Source organism: Mus caroli, unplaced genomic scaffold (assembly GCF_978045245.1).
Source record: "Mus caroli unplaced genomic scaffold, Mus_caroli_1 scaffold_20, whole genome shotgun sequence".
Lineage (NCBI taxonomy): Eukaryota > Metazoa > Chordata > Mammalia > Rodentia > Muridae > Mus > Mus caroli.
The window spans coordinates 52,722,183-52,747,200 of NW_028227275.1; the positions used below are offsets into that span (position 1 = coordinate 52,722,183).

Below are 25,018 nucleotides of genomic sequence, written 5' to 3' on the forward strand. Positions count from 1 at the left end.
AGAGCTAAAAGTGGGTACCAAATCTATATTACAACGATACTTTATTCACTGATTCATAACAATTTACATATTTAGTCCAGGAAGTAGCTTGTCTAGTATGCACTGTTTTTCTTTGTCCTACCCCTACCCCCAACCCCCCAGCCCCACCCAAAACAAGGTTTCAGTTTCTCTGTTTAACCACCCTGACTGTCCTGGAACTCACTTTGCTAGCCAGGCAAACGCAAGAGATCTGTCTACCTCTGATGAGATTTAAAGGGCATACATCACCACTGGCCAGCATGTGCACTAGTTTTTATCACCAAAAAACCTGGGGTAGTGGTGCATGTCGACAATTCCTGCACAACATTGAAAGTGGAGGTAAACTCCACTATATCTCAAGATGGTCAGCCTGGCAATGATGGCACATGCCTTTAATCTCAGCACTTGGGAAGCAGAGGCAGGCGGATTTCTGAGTTCGAGGCCAGCCTGGTCTACAGAGTGAGCTCCAGGACAGCCAGAGCTACACAGAGAAACCCTGTCTGGAAAAAACAAAAAAGAAAAAAAGAAAAGATTGTCAGCCTAGGCTATCTGGAACCCTGTCCTATTACACAAACTGTTTCTCTTTGCTGAACAATATATATTGTTTCAACATATATTCAATAAAAAAAGAAAACTCACAAAAGAAAATACTGTTCCTACCAGTAACTATATTTCTGTTTCAATGTTACATCATAATAAAAACATTTAAAACTCCTTTCATTTAGCTCTGTAAAAACCATTTAGGAATTATCTAGTCACCCTACCAGACAAAACAAAATTTCAGAACTTTTTTTTCCCTGTAACCAAGTATCCACTGCTTGTCCTTTCTCCAATCTTTCCAACAATAGTTCTGAGACTCTTAGTACAGAATAGCCTTCAACTTAAAAGTCTCAGGATGGCCTTGAATTATTCCACCATTCCCAGAAAGGTTTTTTGTTTTGTTTTTTTAATCCTTATCTGAAAGGGTCTGTGGTCTAGAATGGCTTTGGACTCCCAACTCAGGCAATCTATCAGACTCCAGCTCTTTGCTAGCAAGTTCAACTTAACCATGGGAGGATTTTTAAAATGCTGATATAGGGCATAACCATAGGTCCAATCCCCAGCATTGCAAACCAATTTTTTTTTCTTTTTTTGGTTTTTTCAAGACAGGGTTTCTCTGTATAGCCCTGGCTGTCCTGGAACTCATTTTGTAGACCAGGCTGGCCTCCAAGTCAGAAATCTGCCTGACTCTGCCTCCCAAGTGCTGGGATTAAAGGCCTGCACCACCACACCCGGCTTGCAAACCAATTTTTAAAAGCTGAGTATGGTAATGCTATCTAATATACAAGAACTTGGGAGGCTGTGGCTAAAGGATCAGGTGCTCAAAGCCAGTGGGCTACGTGTCAAAATCCCGCATTAGGTTGGGCTCAGTAGCTAAGCCTTTAATCCCAGCTCTAAGGGAGGCAGGAAGAGCTCTTGACTTCCAGGCTAGTCAAAGCTATATGGTGAGACCCTAAATCAAAAGGTAAATTTAAAAAGTACTGTTGGGCTGGAGAGATGGCTCAGTGGTTAAGAGCTCTGACTGCTCAGGAGGCAGAGGCAGTCGGATTTCTGAGTTTGAGGCCAGCCTGGTCTACAAAGTGAGTTCCAGGACAGCCAGGGCTATACAGAGAAACCCTGTCTTGAAAAACCAAAAAAAAAAAAAAGACGGCTCTTACGAAGGTCCTAAGTTCAAATCCCAGCAACCCCACGGTGGCTCACAACCATCCATAATGAGATTTGACATCCTCTTCTGATGTCTGAAGACAGCTACAGTGCTTACATATAATAATAAATAAATCTGCAAAAAAAAAAAAAAAAGTGCTATTAACTAAAAATAGCCTTCTGATGAAAACATTTGACCCTGTATGTATTTCCAAAAGACCCCTACTAGGGCTGATCACTACTTATTACGTCCACTTTAAAATATGACAGTTGCTGTGAATATGTGTGCAGGCCAGAGGTTAAATATCTTGAGTGTTCTTCAGGCACCATCCTTATTCTTTTGTTTTGTTTTGAAACTTGATCTCTCACTGGACTAGAACTTACCAAGTAGGCTAGGAAAGCTGGCCAGAGCCCCAAGGATCCAACTGTCTCTGCTCCCAAGAATTAAGCTTACAGCTGGGCGGTGGTGGCGCACACCTTTAATCCCAGCACTCGGGAGGCAGAGACAGGTGGATTTCTGAGTTCTAGGCCAGCCTGATCTACAAAGTGAGTTCCAGGACAGCCAGGGCTATACAGAGAAACCCTATCTCGAAAAAAACAAAAACATAAAACAACAACAACAACAAAAAGAATTAGGCTTACACACTCAGCTTTCTTTACAGTGAGTCTGTGGATCAAACTCAGGCCCCTATATTTTCGAGACAAAGCAGTTTTCTGACCAGTTCACCTCCTGAGACCCATTGCTGGGTTCTTCTAAAGGGCTAGCATCTCAAGCTAAAGCCGCCCTCAGGTTGGCTCATTTTGCTGAAATGAAACAGTTTATACAGAATAAAATGGTAGGCCACTATTTACTGGAGCGATTTTGTTCAGTTTACAAGTATAATTCAGGGCTGGTGAGATGGCTCAGCGGTTAAGAGCGCCGATTGCTCTTCCAAAGGTCCTGAGTTCAAATCCCAGCAACCACATGGTGGCTCACAACCATCCGTAACAAAATCTGATGCTCTCTTCTGGAGTGTCTGAAGACAGCTACAGTGTACTTGCATATATAAATAAATATTTTTTAAAAAGTATAATTCAGACATCCAATTATTATTTATGTTTTGTTTTGTTTTTTATTGTTTCTCCTTTTTATCAAAACTTGTCACAGTTGGGAACCCAGAGGAAGTAAAAAAAATTCCCACAAATAGTTCTCCTGGTTCCTGAGTCCTCCCTCAACCCGCTTACCAGGGCTTGAAGCCATCCCTGGGTACACATGATCATCTTCCCCCCACCCTCAGTCCTCTTCCCAGCAATAAATACAGGTGACCGTGATTCAGTGAGACCACAACTCATGTCTCTATCTTGAGTGTCCCAAGGGGACCAGAGGGGCAAAAGAAGTTTAATAACCTTTCCCTCCTAATTGTGTGGAAGCGTCTCCCTCTAAGATGGGAGAAATGCAGCAGCTCTGGAAAGAAACAGGAAGACAAGGTTGAGATGAGAAGGAAGAGGACGTTCTCCAGGAACCTCAATCTTGATCCATTCGTCCCTTACCAAGTAAGGGGTGGTCCCAGTGTATCAGTGGAACAGAGAAGGGGACATTCAGGGGGAAGGAATGAAAGGATGGGCATTTTGGATAGGAGGGAACTGGGAAGAAGAAAAGGAACCCTAATGTTCACTGTCCTCATCTTCTTCCAAGAAATGGCATCAACAAACAAGAGGCTTGAATAGATGGGGTCTAAGGAGAAGGAAGGGACACTAAGGAAGAGAAAAAGAAAGACAAGGCCCCTTGGGTCTTCACAAATGACTGTGCTCCAGTTACAGCAACAGGATACTGAGTATGAAGGGCTTGGTAACACACAGAAGGAAAGACTAGGTCACAAGTGGAATTCAGAGCCCTAGGACAGCCCTGTCATCTTGCCCAGATGTTGACAGAATCTGGGTCATAGAATTAGAAGGTGAAATCTAGGTAGGGTCAAACTCCAAGGCAAAAGAAAAGGTAACTCAATACCATCATGCCCTTCCTCCCAACTCAGAACAAGTCCCTTGGGTTATCGAAGATGAATACTCCAGTCGGATGCCACACTGACACCAGGTTTACGCAATATCAGCACTGAGGTCTCAGGGTCATGCTGGAAGGACAGGCGACTTTCAGGGGATCCTGTGGAAGAAAGGCAAGCACCACAGTCAATAATAGGCTACTTCTCCATAGCAAGGTTGCAACCCTGTCAGCCCTACCTCTGCTTCTTTTCCCAATTTCAAGGCCAGACCTATCACTAACCTTTGGTCTGGAGCACCACAGCTGCTGGCTTTCCAGCCCCCATGATGACTACTCGCTCAATCCAAATAGGTGTCTCAAAGTGGCCTTTGGGATCTGCTGAACTGGAGGCAACAAAAGCAAATGCCAATTGGAGAAATGGGCATGAAGATAATCCAAAGCAAAGTTCAAAGGTAACAAAAGCACAGCGAATCTGAGCACCCCTGAAGGCAAGGCCCATAGAGGATGCCCCATTACCTAGAGACAAGTGTGCTGCCAGAGAAAGAGAACCGACGCAACAGGAACTCATGGCGAGTCTGATAGTTAAAGGTGTGCCCATCATCTAGAAAGAGCTCTCCTTGAGCAGTACCCTGTGCAGGAAGAGGTGAGGAACTTAAGCCAAAGAGCGAGTGCCTTCATTCACATCCAGAGGACTGAGTCCTAGAAAACAGGCAATAGTTGAGGTAGCTCACCCACTGGAAACTCACCTGGGGACTGAGAGCAACAAAGAGTGTGATAGGATCGTCCTTCATACAGTCTGAAGAGCGCCTCACACGCATCCATCGAGGCACAATGGTTCCGCCACGCTGGAACACGGGGATCTAAGGCAAAAGTGCTGCACTGAAGCACTACTCCTTCAGGCCTTTCAGCATCTGATGTTCCTTCCCTCTGCCTCCCAAATTATATATTTTCTCCCCTTCTGGAGAAGTACAAGCAAACAGAGATGGCAGCTAGAGAGGTATACTCACACTGCTCAAGGTTACTGGCAGATACAAGGTCTGGGGACCATGATGCTTCTGATAGCTCTGAATGTCATACCACACCTGTGGGTGACAAGAAAATACTGCATCACTCAGTGCATAGGGGTTCCATCCTTTTGCTTCTTTGCCCACAATATTCTGTAACTTACTTCTTCTTGGCCAGGCAAATAGACCTGCACTCCGTGGGCCCCAGCATCTGATACAGGGTGAATAAGGAGTGCATCACCTAAAATATACCAGAATTAACAGGGAACGAGGGCATTAGAAGATCTGTCTGTCACAAGTCCAGCCAGTTACTCCAACTCCACACATACGCATCCCACACGTTGTTCTTAAGCTGAAGCCCAACCTCCTACCAGCTGTCCTCCCATTTCTCACCAAGCATAAACTGATCCTCTATACTGAAGGTAGACATATCCTCAGGATACTGTACCCAGAGGGGCCTAGGAAAGAAGCAAGACAGGAAAGGAAGCCATTTATATTCTCAGAGGTCAAAGATGCTCTCCTCCAAGAGCTAGCAATTAGAATTGCACTGGGGAGAAATCCAGCTTTCAGCCACTGGATTCAGGACTTGGGGTGCAGCTACAGAACTCCACCTTACCCAGTCACTGTACTTTTCTCTCTTACCTCCCTAACTCCACTCTTCTACCCACAGTTCTCTGCCTTTCAGTGGCCTCCTTGAGCACTTCAGTGACAGATAGCTTGCAAGGCCCTTTAGGAGCATAAGCATCATCTCTATTCCTAATGACAATCTCTCTACCAGTTCCTTCCCAAGGCCCACTGACTTCTCTTTTCTCCTTTTCTGGCTTGTTTCGGTGTTTTGGCACCTGCAGCCTCCTCTCCGTGGAATGCCCTTCCCTGAGATCACAAACACCTACTTCACTCATTGTACAGGTGCCTAATGTGGCTATATTCTCAAAAGGGCCTTTTGTGACTATCTAATCCTATAACTTCATGTTTCTTATTCTTGTCACTAACTTATCACTGTGGGCAATCTTCTTCAGGTTAGCCTCCAATACTCACTTGTTCCCTTTAGTCTTTCCATGACTCTCTCTTGGTTTGTTTGTTTGTTTGTTTGTCTGTCTTTTGTTTGTTTGTTTTTCGAGACAGGATTTGTGTAGCCCTGGCTGTCCTGGAACTCACTCTGTAGACCAGGCTGGCCTCGAACTCAGAAATACGCCTGCCTCTGGTTCCCTGTGCTGGGATTAAAGGCGTGTGCCACCACTGCCTGGCAACTCTCTTTTTGAGACAGGGTCTTGCTATATAGCACAAGCTGGTTTTGAACTTTCATTCTTCCTACCTCATACCTCAGCCTCCTAAATTTCAGTATTATAGACATATATAACAAGACCAGGCTTTTTATCATCATCATCGTCATCATCATTACAATTTTGAAGGTATGGAGGGTCATATGCCATGATGTGGTGGTCAGAAAAAAACTTGCAATTTCCAGGAGTCAATTCTCTACTTCCATCATGTTCTAGAGACTGAACTCCTATATTTGATGGCAACTGCTTTTACCCATTTCATTAGCCTGGTTTTTTTTTTGTTGTTTTTTTTTTTTTTTTTTTTGGTGACATTGGGGCTTGACCGAACTCACGGCTTTCTTTATACATTAAAAGGCAAGTACTCTACTACTGAATGACATCCTCAGACCGCTCTTCCACATTCATATTAAAACCTTACAAACAAGGCCCTGGAAAGGGAAAGAAATAGGCCCAGAGATGCAAACCAGACCTCATTATCTCCCAGTCATCTGACTCTACACAGACCCCACTGACTAATTTACCTCATGACAGGAAATCCTTCCTTGTGAGCTTGATAGAAGAGGGTATACCAGAAGGGCAGCAAAGAATATCGCTGGAACAAGGCATCTCGGATTGCATCTTGGTATTGAGACGCTAACAGCCATGGCTCTCGCCGCCCAGTGTCCAAGTGGGCATGAGCCCGAAAGAACGGCTGGTAGGCACCCATTTGGTACCAGCGCACAAGCAGCTCTGGCTCTGGGTTCTTGAAGAAGCCACCCACATCCGCTGGAAGAGGAGAAGGAGCAGGTTGCAAAATGGCAAAGAAGAAGCGCTGGCAGCCATTCATATAAATATTCTATTTTTTGTTCATGCCCAGGTCCTGTGACTTTAACCCAATCAAAACCCCAAATTTCTCCTTCTCTTACCACCACAGAAGGAAAGCCCCACCAGTGCCAGGCTGAGACACATAGGGATAGAGATCTTCAAATGATCCCATTCGGCAGTGTTGTCTCCTGTCCACACAGCTCCTAAGAGAGTCAAAGGGGAAGGAGCCTGATATAGAGCAAGGAATTCAGCCTTTATCTAGGTATCCTCTGACCTGCCACAGTCACTAGACAAGTGTCCAGGACACTCTGATGACAGTGAAGTGAAACACAACTCCTCTTTCTGGTACTAGGGACTTAGCAAAGGCCTTGCACAGGCTAGGCAGTGCTCCCCCTCCATCCCTGCCAGAGGCTTAGATATGCCATTCACACATCAAAATACACAGATGGAGGTTATAGTGTGCAGCTCTCCAAAGATACTATGGCTCCTCTGATCTGGCCTTCATACTTTTGTGTTACAACTCTATCTGCTTACTCTTCCCTGGAGACAGAGTCATACTAGGCAGATCAGGGTAGCCTAGACTACCTGGACAGTTTAGGCAGCCCTATGACTAAAGCTATTCCGACTCAGCAACCTTAAGTGCTGGGATTACAGGCATTTATTCCCATACACAGCTACCACAGCTCTAGTCTCCAAGCCTTACCAAAGCGCTGGGAGCCTGAGAAGAAAGCCCTACTCAGGACAAACGGACGCTCTATGCCACCAGAGCGCTGTATTAGCCCATCAGCAGTCGCCATGTGCTAGGAAGAAAGAGAAGAGAGTGAGGAACAAATGCCATCTGTCATCTGGTGACAACTATATAGTCTCCATGTTTAACTACTGTCCTCCCTTTGTCTGCCAACTTTCCTCTCCCGGTTCCTTACCACATATAAGCCATAGATGTTATGGATGTCCCGGTGCTCCCAGCCGCCATAATGCACAGCATCCTTCAACATGGTGACTTCAGGACCATTGAACACAGACGGTTCATTCATGTCATTCCAAACATAAAGATTAGGAGCTGAACCCTGAAAACACAGGTACCAATTATGTATGGGGGAAAAAAAGAGGACGACGGTCAACAGTAAACACTGTCAGAAAGAAAGCTTCTAGAAATCCAGAACCAAGTATTTCTCAGAATCCTCCAAGATCTTCAAGTCCCCATGAAATGTTACAGGTCAAACGAAAGCAATGGTCCTGAACAGAAAAGCTTATTCATGAAGGAGGAGTAGAAAAGACAGAAGGCATACGGACAGTCTTTCCTACCTCATAATTGTCAAAGCTGAACATGTTAGACCACCAGGCCCTCATCCTTGGATTAGTGAAGTCAGGGTAACTAGCTGAGCCTGAGCGAGAAAACACCAACTCTGAATTCCCAAAGAGGCAAAACCAAAACATAACAAAATGTCTCCACCTCTTTGGCTGCTCCACAGCCTCCCCTTCAATTATGGGCCTGCCTACCTGGCCAGCACCAGCCCTCGTAATCAGAGCCATCCCGAGTTTTAACATACAGCCCATGGTTTCGCAATTCTTCGTGAACTCGGTAGCCAGAGTCTACCTTGATGTGGGGGTCCACAATGGCCACCAGCTGGGAACAAAGAACAGAAGGAGAAACGGTGGAGACTACCATGCCTCAACCCTATGCAAGAAGACCAAACACAGCTACAGGACCCCCTTACCTTCCGCCTCTTGGAAGCCAAGTGCTCAAGCATATTGAGGGGCTGAGGAAATCGGGTGGGGTCCCAAGTGAAGTACCGCTTGCCATCAGCATGTTCAATGTCCAACCATATGACATCACAAGGCATGTTGTGATCATCAAAACCCTGATCCACTTCCAAAACATCAGCCTCATCCCGGTAGTTCCAGCGGCTCTGGTGATAGCCGAGGGAGAAGAGCGGGGGCAACGCCTGGGTCCCTGCAGGTTTAAATGAAAGGGTCACTGGAGCTGAGGAAATAGCAAAAGTTAAGAGCACTTGCTAGCCAGAAGTGGAAACATCACCTACCTGTGAGACTAGCATACTGCCTAAAGACATCAAAAGCCGAAGGGCCAAGCATTAGGAAAACATCAATAATGCCACTCTCTGACATCCAACGAATGTCTGTCTGTGGAGTCTCCCCAGATCCCTGCAGGTAATCAAGCATCTTCCCAAACAGGGTCTGTGAAGGAGACAAAGGGAAGTCAGCTTTTCATTGCCAACTTGAAACAAAAGCAGCAACTTTCTCCTGAGTCTCACACAGCTGGCTCCTAACACCTCACTATAATTTAATTTAAGAGTAAAGTCTCACTGGGCAGTGGTGGCGCACCCCTGTAATCCTAGCACTTGGGAGGCAGAGGCAGGCGGATTTCTGAGTTCAAAGCCAGCCTGGTCTACAGAGTGAGTTCCAGGACAGCTAGGACTACACAAAGAAACCCTGTCTCGAAAAACTGAAGGGAAAAAAAAAAAAAGAGTAAAGTCTCATTTCCTCAAGGAAGTGTTCACGGACCACACATCAGCTTGCCATTTACCACTCCCCAAGTCCTCTGCCTTATAATAACCTGATGATACCTGTCTTCTTCCCTCAAACTGGGAACTCTTTTCTTTCTTTCAAGACATATTTACTTATGTGTTTTATGTACATGAGTACTCTAGTTGCATGGATGCCTGCATGACAGAAAAGGGCATCAGACAGAAGAGGGCATCAGATCCCATTACAGATGGCTGTGAGCCACCATGTTGTTGGGAATTGAACTCAAGACCTCTGGAAGAGCAGTCAGTGCTCCTAACCACTGAGCCGTCTCTCCAGGCCCAGAGATCGGCAGCATAGCCCCTGCAACCTAGAGTGTTCCTACAGAATGGACGAGAAACAAGGGAGTCTTCTCAAGCCAGAGAAGCAGTGGCTTCACATGAGGACTACCTGCAATGACTATGACTGTCTCTCAAATAAGCTGTGCCACTCATTAGTGTTTTCACACTCACACCCAGCATCCCTAGCATAAGGCATGGCAGACTCTCACCACATCTCTCCCATGCCATGCTCTCACCTTCCCAGCCGTGTTAGAGGATATATCAACCCATGTCTCGGCAGCATTAAGCCAGAAGATGCCCAGGTCTCGATGAAAGCTGTGTGCCAGGAGCACAGGCACAGACCCATATAGAGCCATGGGGTTGTTCAGCTCATACTGGAACACGTCCAAGTTGTACAGGCGGTACGGCTCACCACCCCTGGTGGTAGACAGACAAGACTTAGGCTAATGAATGGCCAGGCTACAGCTTATGCAAATGCTACTCCACAGACATAGCTGAGAGAAAAGGAAAGTCTCCTTCTTTAAAACAAGTGCATAATCAAGGAGGTAGCCCAGATACAAGAAGGGAATTATGCTTGTCTACAATATGCAACTGTATGAGCAAGTCCCCAGCCCTGACTGCCTCCTTTTCTAACCCCATCCCAGTGTTACTATCAGACTCACTCAGTGACCTTCAGTCTCAGGCTGTCAGCATGCTCAGGGATCCCATACACATGTTCCATTCCTGGCAGAGAAAAGTCCAAACCTACAGACGTGGGGCCTGAAAGAAAAGGATGATTTACAGAGCTTCCGTTTGGCAAGATACCTCTGTGCCCCTGTCCAGGGCTTTCCCAGCCTCTCACCATAAGGCTTGCTGTCAGAATGTGTTTTGAATGTCTCCTCCCAGGCTCCTGGCTCATCCTTCTCAGCCTTTTCCTGGGTCTCCTCTGGCTGTAAGAAAAGTGGACTGATACCCACTCATGTCCCAGTTATCTTTTCCCATTCTCAGGGTCTAAATCTCATCCTTTAAGAGGAGAACGGGCTCAGTTTTCTTGTGGGCCTTTACTCTCCGGCCTCCCAGGCAGCCCCATTCTCCACTCCAACCACCTGGCACTTCAACTTACCTTGTCACCATCCCCAGGTGTTGCTTCAGGCTGGGCTCCATTGCCTTCAGCTGGGTCTTTTGATTCTTGCCTGGAAGGTAGGAGAGCTGTCTGCTCCAATCCAGAGGGGACGGGGACGAGGGGCTAATGGAAGGAGGGGTGAGGGAATAGAGAGCCGAGGGTCCAAAGGAATGAAAGCACTGAAGGAAGGGACTGACTGTTAAAGCTCGGGAAGGGCCCAGTGAGCAAGGATGGGGAGAGAACTGACAGAGGAGAATGAGGAGAAAATGCCAGCAGGAAGTACTTTCTGCATACAGGCCCATATCAGCAGCCTCTGTTGATATCTACAAGAGACGCACGGGCAAGGGGGTTCTAAATGCCAGTCCTGGCTCTGAAAAATCTGACCTTTCTTGATCATACTTTAGAAAGGCAAGTTGGTCAGACCATAAAAAAAAAGCCTCTCCAGACACACTCTGGGACTGTAAAAGGTTTTGCCAAAGAATGCTTTTCAGAGGCAGTTAGCTAACAGTTCTCTCCAGAATCTCAATGTATTCCAAGTGAGAGCCAGGAATCACAGCAAAACAGAGCATCCCTCCAGCCCTTAGCAAAGCAATAAGCTTCCTACATTCCATAAGGACTTCCAGCACTCATATTCCCCCCAAAGGGCTCACAGCCAGGGGACAGCAAACAAGGACCCAAATACCAAGAGGGGGGAAGGACAGATGGTGAAGAGGAGGGAATAAAAAGGTCTGGGCAGCTTCCCCAGCGGGCCAGAGTGAGGGGTGGGTGAGGAAGAGGAACAGATACAATACCAGTGGCCATGGATTTACCTAGAGAAAAGGTTCTTGATCTTATCCCACATGCTACCGAGCGAGAGACTAACTTTATCCGAGAAACTGGGGCAGGAGGAGATGAGTAGGGAAGGGGGAGGAGGCACAAAACCAACACAAAAACAGAAACATAAAAGTGAGTTTCAGTAGACAAACTTCCAGAGATGGGGGGAAAAGAAACCGCAAATAAATAAATAAATAAATAAATAAATAGGAAGAAAATACACTAGGGGAATGTGATGATGTGAGAAGGGGAAGGAGAAAGCAGATCCAGGCAGACTTCCCAGAGGAGGTGCCTAGTGTACAGCCCAGGGACAAAAGTATCTGCCTCCTGATCTGTACAAGACAGAGACAAGTGCAACCCAGTTCTGTTTTTACCCTCCCTGAGAGTATCTCCCACCCTCCTGCCCCTCCCTGAGAGTATCTCCCACCCTCCTGCCCCTCCCTGAGAGTATCTCCCACCCTCCTGCCCCTCCCTGAGAGTATCTCCCACCCTCCTGCCCCTCCCTGAGAGTATCTCCCACCCTCCTGCCCCTCCCTGAGAGTATCTCCCACCCTCCTGCCCCTCCCTGAGAGTATCTCCCACCCTCCTGCCCCTCCCTGAGAGTATCTCCCACCCTCCTGCCCCTCCCTGAGAGTATCTCCCACCCTCCTGCCCCATTTGTTTTTACCCTCCCTGAGAGTATCTCCCACCCTCCTCCCCATTTGTTTTTACCCTCTCTGAGAGTATCTCCCACCCTCCTGCCCCATTTGTTTTTACCCTCCCTGAGAGTATCTCCCACCCTCCTGCCCCATTTGTTTTTACCCTCCCTGAGAGTATCTCCCACCCTCCTGCCCCATTTGTTTTTACCCTCCCTGAGAGTATCTCCCACCCTCCTGCCCCATTTGTTTTTACCCTCCCTGAGAGTATCTCCCACCCTCCTGCCCCATTTGTTTTTACCCTCCCTGAGAGTATCTCCCACCCTCCTGCCCCATTTGTTTTTACCCTCCCTGAGAGTATCTCCCACCCTCCTGCCCCATTTGTTTTTACCCTCCCTGAGAGTATCTCCCACCCTCCTGCCCCATTTGTTTTTACCCTCCCTGAGAGTATCTCCCACCCTCCTGCCCCATTTGTTTTTACCCTCCCTGAGAGTATCTCCCACCCTCCGGCCCCATTTGTTTTTACCCTCTCTGAGAGTATCTCCCACCCTCCGGCCCCATTTGTTTTTACCCTCTCTGAGAGTATCTCCCACCCTCCTGCCCCATTTATTTTTACCCTCTCTGAGAGTATCTCCCACCCTCCTGCCCCATTTGTTTTTACCCTCTCTGAGAGTATCTCCCACCCTCCTGCCCCATTTGGCTGTTCTGCAACCCAGTCTCGTCCCACAAGTACAATACCAGACTTTGTGACATTTCTAGGCACTACCACAGTAAAGTTCCCTGCAGTCCCCACCCTGTACTCACGGGACCCTGGGGGCCCTCTGGTGCTCAAAAGCCATAAGTCCTCGGGCATTGACACTGAGCAGGAGACTTCGATCTTCTAGCAGGTCAAGACGGAATGGCTGTGCTGTCAAAATGATTTTGTAGGGTCCCGAGGCCACTGTTAGCTCCACACTGTTGTCATCACGGCCAGAGACTGAAAGCCTAGAGGAGAGAGAGATCAAAGAGGATACATATATATATATATATATATATGGAGGCAAAGACCAGAGACCTGTTACAAGCAGCAGCAGGTCATAGCTCAGGGAGAAACAAACTCATTGGAGCCTTTCTCTCTTTAAACATTTTTGGGGACTGGCAAGATGACCCAGCAGGCAGATGCAGGCTACTAAACTTGATGACCTGAGTTTGAGTTCAAAAGACCAGTGTAGAAGAGGCGAGCCAATCCCTAAATTATCCTCTTACCTCTACATGCATATGGTACATGCATACCTACACATATATGCCAGTATACAAAGAACAATAAATACTCAGAACAAAATTTGCTATTTTTTGTAATTTATTTTGTGGAGACTTTTGGGAGTCTGGTTTCTCCTTTTCTCATGTTGAGTGTAGAAGACTGAACTTAGGTCCTTAGGATCAGCAGAAGTATCTTTACCTACTAAACCACCCTACTGGTCCCAAATCAAGCCTTGGTATAGGAGCACACATCTGTAACCCGGCACTTAGAAAGAAGAGACAGGGCTGCCTCAAGTCTGAAGGCACCTTGGTCCAGAGCATGTTCCACCCCAGCCAGAGCATAGTAAGACTCTTTCTTAAAGGTTAAAGCAAAAAGCTAAGGAGACAGACAAGTAAAATGCTTGCAAAAGGACCTCACTTCATTCCTTAGAACCTACATAAAAATGTAGGAGGTGGGAAGCTGGGAGTGGTGGCACACGCCTTTAATCCCAGCACTCTGGAGGCTGAGGCAGGTGGATTTCTGAGTTCGAGGCCAGCCTGGTCTACAAAGTGAGTTCCAGGACAGCCAGGGCTACACAGAGACACCCTGTCTCAAAAAAAAACAAAAAAAAAACAAAAAAAAAAAAAGTGAAACCTGTTTTTATAAACTAAACAAAGATATAAACAACAACTGAGAAGGAAAAACGAAAGTAGGTGGGGCTGGACATAGTGGGGCATGCATATAATTTCACTGCCAGGCAATCCTTTCAGTCAGCTAGCAAGCCTAAACTACTTGCTAAATTCCAAGCCAGTCAGAAAAATTAAAAAGGTGAAAACATTAAAGCGGGGGACATATCCCAGGGACACCACCATAAGTATCTTCTAGCTACCACACACATGTGCACCTTTACATACACACACTTACAAACACAAGTAAGTCAACTGGGGATGGAAGGTCAGCTCATCAGCTATCGTATACTGCTTTCACAGAGGACTCAGGCTTAAATTCCAGCACCCATGACAGGCAGCTCACAAGCTCCTTTAACTCCAGCTCCAGGGACCCTCTGTCCTCCCAGGGCACCTGCACTTACATGCACATGCACATACCCATATACCATGCATGGGTCTCACCATGTGGGTCGAGTGGGGGTGGAAGGGGGTGTCCAATGACCCTTTTACAGGGATCTCCTTAGACCATCAGAAAACACAGATATTTACATTACAATTCATAACAATAGTAAAATTACAGTTATAAAGGTGCAAAAAAATTATTTTATGGGTGGGGGTCACCACAACATGAAGAATTGTATTAAACGGTTGCAGCATTAAGAAGTTGAAAACAAGCCGGGCGTGGTGGCGCACGCCTTTAATCCCAGCACTCGGGAGGCAGAGGCAGGCGGATTTCTGAGTTCGAGGCCAGCCTGGTCTACAAAGTGAGTGCCAGGACAGCCAGGGCTACACAGAGAAACCCTGTCTCGAAAAACCAAAAAAAAAAAAAAAAAAAAAAAAAGAAGTTGAAAACAACCCGGGAGTGGTGGCGCATGTCTTTAATCCCAGTACTTGGGAGGCAGAGGCAGGCGGATTTCTGAGTTCGAGGCCAGCCTGGTCTACAAAGTGAGTTCCAGGACAGCCAGGGCTATACAGAGAAACCCTGTCTCAAAAAACCAAAAGAAGTTGAGAACACTGCCATACCCAGACACACAAATACAATAAATAAGTAAATGCATAAACAAACATTTAGGAATCTATTAAAGGAGGCATTATAGAAAGGAACTTCATTATGACATTCCCCATACAGGCATATGCATTCTTTGTCAGAAGTAGTGGTGCACACCTTTAATCCCAGCACCTGGAAGGCAGAGAGAGTCAGGCATATCTTTGAGTTTGAAGCCAGGCTAGTCTACACAGTAAGTTCTGGGGCAGCCAGAGCTACATAGTTAGACCTGCCTCAAAAAAAAAAAAAAAAAAAAAAAAAAACCTCAGAAGAAAACACAAGATTTTTTTTCCTCTGAGAGGTAAACAAAAATTTTCATTTTTCTTTCTCAGTTGATGTTTATATCTTTGTTTAGTTTATAAAAACAGGTTTCACTTTTTTTCTTTGTTTTTGTTTTTTTGGGGATTTTCGAGACAGGGTTTCTCTGTATAGCCCTGGCTGTCCTGGAACTCACTCTGTAGACCAGGCTGGCCTTGAACTCAGAAATCCACCTGCCTCTGCCTCCAGAGTGCTGGGATCAAAGGCGTGCGCCACCACGCCCGACACAGGTTTCACTTTATGGCCTAGGCTGGCCTCTAATATCTAGGTTAGAGAGATTCTCCTACCTCAGCCTGTCAGGTAGGTGGGCTTATAAAAGCCAACCACAACCCATGCCTGAATGAGACAGTTACTGTTTTTATAATGCTAGGGATTGAACCCAGGACTTTATATATACTACACAAGTGCCCCACCACTGAGCCACATCCAGCCCAAGAGAAATAGTTTAAACAAAGGAATATGTGCTAACACCACAAGGTAGAAAACTGACTGACACATTAACCTAAGAATATCAACACTAAAACTTTGTATTTATCAAAAGACACTTTTAGGGCCATCAAGAATATAAAGACGGGAGTGGTGGCGCACGCCTTTGATCCCAGCACTCAGGAGACAGAGGCAGGCAGATTTCTGAGTTTGAGGCCAGCCTGGTCTACAGAGTGAGTTCCAGAACAGCCAGGGCTACACAGAGAAACCCTGTCTCGAAAAAATACAAAACAAAAACAAAACAAAAAAAATATATTAAATATTAAATGTCTAAGAAACTGTCTCCAGAGAAACCTGGAGAAGTGTGACAACTGAATGCTGCATGGTGTGTTGGCTCCCAGAGCAGAACAAGTAGACTAGGCAAAACCTAAAGAAACCCAAATAAATATATATGATAGTGCAGTGCTACCAATTAATCTGGGAAGACAAAGGAATGACAGTTATGTTAGCAAGTGCACAGACACAAAGGAAGGGCTCAAAGGAAATCATTCCTTCAACTTTCCTACAAATCTAACCCCACTGCAAATTATGAAGTGTAAGTGTGTGTGGAGGGGATGGACACCGGAGCCTTGCACGCGTCAGCAAGTGCGTGCTCTACCTGGAAGCTAAAGCTCTCCAGACCTACTACTGCGATGTGCTTTTCTTGAATAACTTCAACTCAGGGCCTACCAAAGTACTCTATAATTGAGTTGCAGCTTTAATCTCAAGCTGTTTTCTTTTTTTCTTTAATGATACCTTTGGTAAATTAAAAGGTAACAACCTAGGAAAAGATACCCACAATATATAAATGGTAAAGACTCAAGATTAACAAATTCTATAAGGCAGTAAGAACAAACCACATAAAGAGATGAATGGGTGTAAGCTGTCAACTATTATCTCACACAACAGTAAACCCAAAAGACCACATATAAACAAGGCCTAAGGCCTAAGGCCCAAGGCCTGGTAAAGAGATCAGTTGGCAAAGAGCTTGACTCACAACCATGAGGAGCAGAGTTTATTCCCCAGAAGCAGATAAAAATGCAGCGTGGTAGCTTCACATAATAATCCCAGTATCAGAGAAGTCAGGTGGATGCCTGTGGATCACTGGTCAGCCCGCCTAGCCTGATTAGTGAGTTCCAAGCCAATGAGGAATATTGCTCCAGAGGTTGTTCTCTGGCCACACACACACATACATGTCTACACGTCTATACACACTAACATTAACAAACAAACAAACAAACAAAAAAACCCTCAGAGATGTTGGGTTTCATTAACAAACTTAGAAGAGCATGGCATTGTATGGTAGCCCATATCTTATTATATGAACCCTCAAGATACTGAAGCCACCAGTAGGACTCAGTGAGTCTGAAGCCAAGTGTGATCTACACACTGTGCTCCAGGCAAACCTGAGTTACAGAATGAGATTCTGTCGAGAGAGAGAGAGAGAGAGAGAGAGAGAGAGAGAGAGAGAGAGAGAGAAACAGACTGATACAGCCAGACCTATCATCTATATAAATGTATGAAAAAATGTAAAATAGATATTTGAACAGTTGTATTCTAAACAACCAAGGGAAAAAAAAAAGAGGAAAAAAAGGCTGGCAGACTACAAAGGTGTGATCTTCTTTATAACAGTAATACGTAGCCTAAGCCTGACAGGAAGACAAAACTTCACCTGTCTGCTGAGTGAATATAGAGTGAGAGGAAGTAAAACAGAGGAAGAAGAGAAGCGGGGTAGGCTGGAAGATGAGGCGCTGCCTCTCTGATGCAAGAAACTAGGTTACCACAAAGATTCCTTGGGAAGGAAAAAGGGCAATCTGAGAGATATCCTTCTCAGGAAAACTTTACCTAGCTGTGGGGGGCTCAGCCACTAAAACATCTGGCACTCGGTATCGAGGCCGCCGGGGCTCTAGCTCATCGATCCTGATCCGAGTCATGTTCTTCTGAAGGCCCTGCAGCTCCAGCACAAGCAGCACCTGCAGAAACAGACACTGACCTGAATCTGGAGAAACTAAAACACCCCATCAGACAAACCCCTCCATCGTCTCTCCTCAGCCTTTTGCCTACAGCTCTGATTTAAAAGCAATGTTTGGTTTAATTTGTTTTTTTGTATGTAAGTGTTTCGCCTGCATGTATGTATGTATATATATATATATATATATGTGTGTGTGTGTGTGTGTGTGTGTGTGTGTGTGTGTGTACCATGTGTGTATCTGGTGCCCACAGCATGGTCCTTGGAACTAGAGTTTTTAGATATTTTGTGATCCATCATATGAGTGCTGGGAAACAAATCTTGGTCCTTCTTAAGAACAACAGGTGAAATCCAGGAGTACAGACAGACACTTCTTTAATCTCAGCACTCGGGAGAGATGAAGGCCAGCCTGGTCTATAGAGTAAATCCTAGGATAGCAGGACTATACACAGAAAACTTGTCTCAAAAAACAAAAGACAACAACAAAAAGCAACAAGTGCTCTAAATTATTCAGCCCTCTCTCCAGTTCTCTTGATTATTTACTGATTTATTTTTTTAATTAGATATTTTCTTTATTTACATTTCAAATTCTATCCCCTATACCCTCCCTCTGCCCTGCTCCCCTACCCACCCACTCCGGCTTCTTGGCCCTGGCGTTTCCCTGTACTAAGGCATATAAAGTCTGCAAGACCAAGAGGCCTCTCTTCCCAGTGATGGCCGACTAGGCCATCTTCTGCTACATATGGAGCTAGAGACACGAGCTCTGGGAGTATTGGTTAGTTCATATTGTTGTCTCTTGATTGATTTTTAACAAAAGATCTCACTATACAGCCCAAGCCAGCCTGGAATTCATGCCTCTGCATATCTCTGCCTCTCAGTATTAAAGGTGTATACCACCATGCCTGCTAGCCTTTTTTTTTTTTTTTTAAACAGGATCTCATGTAACTCATGCTGGTTTTGAACTTACTATGCAACTGATTGCTGCTGTTCTTAAAACTCTGGATCCTCTTGCCTCTGTCTCCCAAGTGTTGATATTACAGGCATGCCCCAGTTTCCTATACTATAGATTGTAACCCCTATGACAAGGTATAACTCAATAGTGGGGGAGTTGTCATGAAAAAACTGACAAGTAGTTTCTCAATATGTAATGAAAAAATTTTAATCAGAATCAAAAATGAAGCTCAGTTGATAGTGTACTTGCCTAGTTCAAGATTAGCACAGTATAAAACCTGCTTTGATATACACTCCTGTAATCCCCCCATTCAGAAAACGAAAACAAGGTTAGAAATTCAGTCATTCTGAGCTACAAAGTTAGTATGACGACAGCCTGAACTACATGATACAAAAATAAACAAAACCGCCGGGCATGGTGGCGCACGCCTTTAATCCCAGCACTCTGGAGGCAGAGGCAGGTGGATTTCTGAGTTCGAGGCCAGCCTGGTCTACAAAGTGAGCTCCAGGACAGCCAGAGCTATAAAGAGAAACCCTGTCTCGAAAAACCAAAAAAAAAAAAACAAAACCGAAAATCAAACTCATAATGAACCTAAGGTTTTCCTAGCCGTGCTCACCCATGTTACATCGCCCAACTTCTCTGAAGCCTTGGTTCTCAACAGACTATATTCATATGCCATCATGGCACACAATGCCAACGAACTCTGCCTAAACCACTATGGCTCAGACTGGAGACTTTGTGTGTTATCAACTGTGATCCTTTTACTATCCATACAAAGTTTTCTGCTCTTATAAAAAATAAGACAGTGATGGTGACACACCCCTTTAATCCCAGTGCTCAGGAGGCAGAGGCAGACAGATCTCTGTAAATTCAAGGCCAGCCTGGTCTACAGTGAGTTCTAGGTCTGCCAGGGATATACGGAAAAACCCTGTCTAGAAAAGACAAAAAAACAAAAACCAGTAAAGTTATTTCTGTACCAAAAAACTGTTGTGAAATAAATTTATGATTTACTTAAATGTTTGATTTGTACACACACCAATATTCTCTCTTTCTGAGTTCCTTGATTTGTACACAGAACTAATGTTCTCTCTTTTCCTGAATCCTATAAAAATTTCTTGCAAAAAAAAGTTTTTTTATTGCAAATTTAAGTTTATAATGTTTTGGCCTAAGGAACCTGAGATCAGATTTCTTCAAAATTAAACGTCTCCAGGACAGAGAAGGTTCAAAACATTAAAAAGCACTGGCTGCTCTTCCAAAGGACCTGGATTTGAGTCCTAGCAGTCACATACTGGTGTATAACTCCAATGCTTGAAACAACTCTGTAACTTGCATCCCAGTAGATCTAACATACTCTTCTGGTCTCCATGGGCACTGCATACACAACTGTACAAAGACCAACATGGAAGGCAAAATACTCATAAACATAAAAAAGTCTAAAGATAAGCCTGACACAAGACATTTATTTACAAGTTTTTCTTTCCCAAGTTACCACCTATTTCCCCATCCCTATCACTCTTTCTTGTCTTGCCTGACCTTGGTGACTTCATGGATCAGATGGACTGTAAGAGCATCAGGACCAAGCTGCAGAGTGTCCAGCAAGGCACGGTAAGGAGAGAGGCCTGGCCGAATGCTTCGCTGCCGTCTGTCAAATGCAAGAGTTGGGAAGGAAGGTTAGAGAGCATCTCAATGTCCTTAGGTGACTCTACTTACAATTACCTTCCTTACAGCCCACTTCACCTCCCACACACGCCTCCCATGTCCCCACTTCCCATTCACCGCTTCTAGAAACATACTTGCAAAAGGAACTCTCATCACAGGTCTTAAAGTTGCTTCTATCCACAGCAAGAGTAATCCCCAGACAGACCCCTAAGTATGCCAGCACCAAACTTAACCAAGACCTATGGAAAGACAAGAAGAACAGTTAACACTCTGGTCAAGAAGGGCTTCACCTTCTTGACGTAACCATAACAGACAATTCATAATAGCAATCCTATTAATTAGGAAAAAAGCCAAGTAGACCAAGGATGAAGTCAATTCTGAGTGGGAATGGTGGAGCACATTTCTAATCCCAGCACTCAAACTCGAGAAGCAGAGGCAAGGCAGATCTCTATGAATCTGAGGTCAGTCTGGTCTATACAGTAAATTCCAGGTCAACCCATACTGTACAGTGAGATCCTGTCTCAAAGGAAAAAATTTTTTAAAGAAAAAGAAAAGTTAGTCTTGAAGAGATGGTTTGTTCACACTGTCCCTGCAAAAAACCAAGAGTAAGTGGACAAAGTCTGTCTGTCTGGCCTTTAGAGGCTGAGTATTGACTATAGTTACATCAGCCTCTCAGAGGAAAGGAACAGTAACAGCCAGTCCCAAAGGAAATGGTGGTACCATGTGTGTACATCAGAAGAACAAAGCTAACTGTGCCTTTCAGGGGTAAGTCATCAGATAGAGGCAATCTGCTCATCACAACTCCTAAGATCCTGGAACACTAGATGCCCAGTCCCTTTGATGTACAGTTCTACAACTTCAAATCACCATCATCACTAAGGTTAGAGTGACAGCTGAAAAACACACTGAGCCTAGCTAAACGATGCATCCCTAGCTTTCAAATGACTGCAGTGGTAAAAGAATCAATGCCCTAGCAACACCTTCAGAGACGGATTTAATTGGCCTAAAATAGTGACTGTTTAAACTCTCTATGGCATGGCATATGCTTGCAGTACACAGCTATTTGGGAGAGTTAGGAACCACTTGAGCATAGGAGAGACTAATAAGAGCAGCAGAGTGAGAACCTATCTCAATAATCATAATGCATAAACAGACACCCCTAACCCTAACAAGTAACCAAGACTCAAAACTACTTTCCATACATTTATTTTCCCCCTTCCTTTCACTGTTTTTCTTAGTCAATGTTAGGTTAGGAGATTTTTTCCAGATGGGAAAATTCAGTCATAGAAGGAACAATCAGCTATGACTTTTGAACAGCTACTAAGAGGTGAAAATGGCCTTGAGCTTAGTCCTGTCGCTAGCTAAGACCATGATTCCCACTCAATACACAGTACAGCACACTAATCGTCAACAAAACAGAGCAGACCTGCTAAACCGAAAAGCCTCACATCCAGGTTCCCACAAACTGTCACTCCCACAATGTGCATCCAATGAAAGACTACGGATTAATAACCTCATTTAAGTAAGTTTGGGGCTAGAGAGACAGCTCAGTAGCTAAGAACAGTAGCTGTAGATGTTCTTCAAACGGGCCTGGGTTTGATTCCTAGTACCCACATGCCAGCTCACAATCTTCTGTAATTTGTTTCAGGGGATCAAACACCCTCTTTTGGCATCAGGCATACACATGGGGGCACAGATATGCATGTAGGAAAGGAAAACATAAAAACACATAAAGAATAATCATAAGATTTTATATTTACCTACTAAATGATTCCTAAAAAGGGACTCTCAGATTTTAGTGTCTGTTAATGTGTAACCCAGGCAAAGACAGGATTGTGAGGCCAGCCTGGTCTTCAGAGCAAGTTCCATGACTGCCAGGGCTAAAGAGAGAAACCAGGAAGGAAGGAAGGAAGGAAGGAAGGAAGGAAGGAAGGAGAAGGGAAAGGAAGGAGAAGGGAAAGGAAGAGAAAGGAAGGGAAGGAGGAAGGGAAGGGGGAAGGGGAGGGGAAGGGGGAAGGGGAGGGAAAGGAAAGGAAGAGAAAAACTGATTGAGCATGAACAGGAGGGAGGGAGGGAGGGAGGGAGGGAGGGAGGGAGGGAGGGAGGGAGGGAGGGAAGAGAACCTAGCCAAGTGTTGTAGTACAGACCTATAATCCCAGTACTTGGGAGGTAGAAACAAGAAGACAGTTCAGTCATCCTTAGCTACATATTAAGTTTAAGGGCTAGCCTGGGCTATGTGAAACCCCATCTTGAAATAAGAAACACTTGTATGTATTAAACAAACACTGCCAAACCTTGGACCAGAAGTTGTATTTAAATTGTTTGCAGTGTTGAAGAATGAACTCAGGGTCTCACTCATGCTAGGCTACATTCTCAGCTTCTAACATGAGCCTTTTAAACAAGTTCTTCCAGTGACTATGATTTAAGCAATACAGGAACACACTAAGATGTGTTCCCCAGGGAGGACAGAAGGGACTCATAAGAAGGTTTAGTAGAAGCCAGGCAGAGGTGGCACACGCCTTTAATCCCAGCACTTGGGAGGCAAAGGCAGGCGGATTTCTGAGTTCGAGGCCAGCCTGGTCTACAGAGTGAGTTCCAAGACAACCAGGACTATACGGAGAAACCCTGTCTCGAAAAAACAAAAAACAAAAAAAAACAAAAACAAAAACAAACAAAAAAAATAAGATTTAGTAGCTAAGAGCACTTGTAGCCACGTGTAATTACCTAAGCTTGATTATCCAGGACCCACATGTGGGAAGGAAAAAAGCAACTCATTCCATACACGTACAGAGGTAAACTCACATACATGTGCACACAACTCACACTGGGAAAATAAACGTCAAAAACAGAAAACTCATTTTAAAAAGGGGGAACTCAGGCATAATGATGCACACCTTTAATCCTAGCACTTTGAGGCAGAGGCAGACAGAGGCAGATGGATCTCTTACAGGTTTGAAGCCAAGCCTGGTCTACATACATAGTGAATTCGAGGTCATACAAGCCTAGATTGACAAGACCCTGTCTCAGGATATAAATGAATAAGAAGGGGGTTGGGGCAGGGCAACACAGAAGATACGGTTCTTCTAAGCAATAAAAGCAAGAAAGGGCTTATCATACACAGTTATCCAGCCTCCATATCTACTTGGAAGGTAAAAGAAAGTTAGCATACAGTGAGGTGAATGCAGGTCCTGTTTGATCCCCAGAAGCACCAGAAGGCAATTTTGAAGGGGACCAGCTTCCCTAGAAGCTGGAAACTTTGGAAAGCTGGCAGGCAGCCACCAATAGTGAAAAAAGGCAGCCAGCAAAGTGAGAAAACACTAGGAACTAGTGCGCTAGGCTTTGGAGGAAGAAGTACCTGTAAGACAAGCAGAAGACAATGCTACTAGAAAAATCTAATCAGAAGGCATTGATACAGCCTCGGTCCTGAGGAATGGCTACTTATGTAGCAGTAGTGAGCAGTTTAGCGCGTAAATACTCCCTGGAACCCTATCTTCAAGTCTTTAAAATAGGTTTGGAGAGATGTCAGTAAGGATATGATTGCTAAAGAATATTTTCAACTATGACTTGTTGGCTCTAGGAATGCCTTAAGCATCCCAAACGAGAAGTGTTCATAAGCTAAGTCAAGTATGAACTTTAGGGTAAGTTACATCTGTTTATTGGAGAAGAACTTGAGTATATGATTCACCCTTTTTACACTGCTGTTGACAGTACACGCCTCTCCCAACCCTTTACATCCGTTAGGTGTACCGCACTTTCCGGCGCTGATGTGTTTTCAAGCTTTTTTTAAGGTTCTACAAAACTCCAGAGAACAGGCCAAATTATTTGATACATGTTGTGTTTGAGCAACATTCTCCATGCAGACTGTGAACTTACTGGACCCTGCCCCAGCCGTGCCCAGCAAATGAACACTAATGAAACTGGCCCAGGCTGGTTGGGAGGGCAAGGAAGTAATACAGGACGACCTGCCCATCGTATTGCTTCCAACCTGAAAAAGGAGCAGTGTGGCAACAGGCTGCTTTTTTACAGGCTGGGATGCATTTCGTCCCCTTACCTGCCTCAACAGCCCTGCGCACTGCAGGAAGGAGACGAAAGCATTGACCACCCCGAACCGCCAAGGGAGAGGGGGCGGCTGGGAGCGGACAAGACCGAAGACAGAACCCAGCTTCAGCCTTTTTAAGCCACCCGGCGAGATTCAGGAACCCCACAGACAAGGGCCGCAGCGACTCGTGAATCTGCCGCTGGGAGGCTGTAGCCAGAGGCCGCCACCACGAGGACAAAGAGCCCGTTGCGAGGCCAGAAGTAGCAGGGTGATGGGAAGGCATACAGAAAGAAGCAATATGGGGCTCGGGGGATCTAGGGCCGTCCGGACGCGCCCCCGGGTTCCGGGCTCCTCACCGCCTCCTACGCGCCGCCACTGCCGCTATCGCCGCCATCTTGTACCGGGTTTGCTCCTTGACCCGAACCTACCCGCCCCTGTGCACGTTGAGCCACGTATCCTAGTGCCCGCCCCTTCCGGCCTTCCGATTGGCTCGTCCAGAGCGCGGCCGGACGTCTATTCCATTGGTCGAGCGCATTCTATAT

At 45.4% G+C, this 25,018-nt stretch overlaps 1 protein-coding gene across 3 annotated transcripts; it reads right to left on the minus strand.

Moving 5' to 3' along the window:
- Nucleotides 1–2,787: 2,787 nt before the first annotated feature.
- On the minus strand, nucleotides 2,788–24,946 carry Ganab (glucosidase II alpha subunit). Of its 3 annotated transcripts, none has more exons than XM_021151251.3 (25): nucleotides 24,833–24,946; nucleotides 20,572–20,676; nucleotides 20,312–20,420; nucleotides 17,703–17,830; nucleotides 12,947–13,126; nucleotides 11,504–11,569; nucleotides 10,695–10,764; nucleotides 10,434–10,521; nucleotides 10,255–10,351; nucleotides 9,829–10,009; nucleotides 8,810–8,963; nucleotides 8,486–8,721; nucleotides 8,268–8,394; nucleotides 8,073–8,152; nucleotides 7,691–7,834; nucleotides 7,471–7,567; nucleotides 6,869–6,970; nucleotides 6,485–6,728; nucleotides 5,074–5,138; nucleotides 4,845–4,921; nucleotides 4,684–4,758; nucleotides 4,423–4,536; nucleotides 4,193–4,305; nucleotides 3,959–4,059; nucleotides 2,788–3,838 (listed from the first exon to the last, which is right to left on the minus strand). In XM_021151251.3, exons 1-25 carry the CDS (start codon nucleotides 24,868–24,870, stop codon nucleotides 3,729–3,731), a joined length of 2,901 nt encoding a protein of 966 aa, XP_021006910.1. In that variant the 5' UTR covers nucleotides 24,871–24,946; the 3' UTR covers nucleotides 2,788–3,728. The 3 variants fall into 3 exon arrangements, with proteins under 3 accessions (XP_021006910.1, XP_085690257.1, XP_021006911.1); XM_085834131.1 differs by lacking the exon at nucleotides 24,833–24,946 and adding an exon at nucleotides 20,798–21,040; XM_021151252.3 differs by lacking the exon at nucleotides 11,504–11,569.
- Between the last annotated feature and the right edge of the window lie 72 nt (nucleotides 24,947–25,018).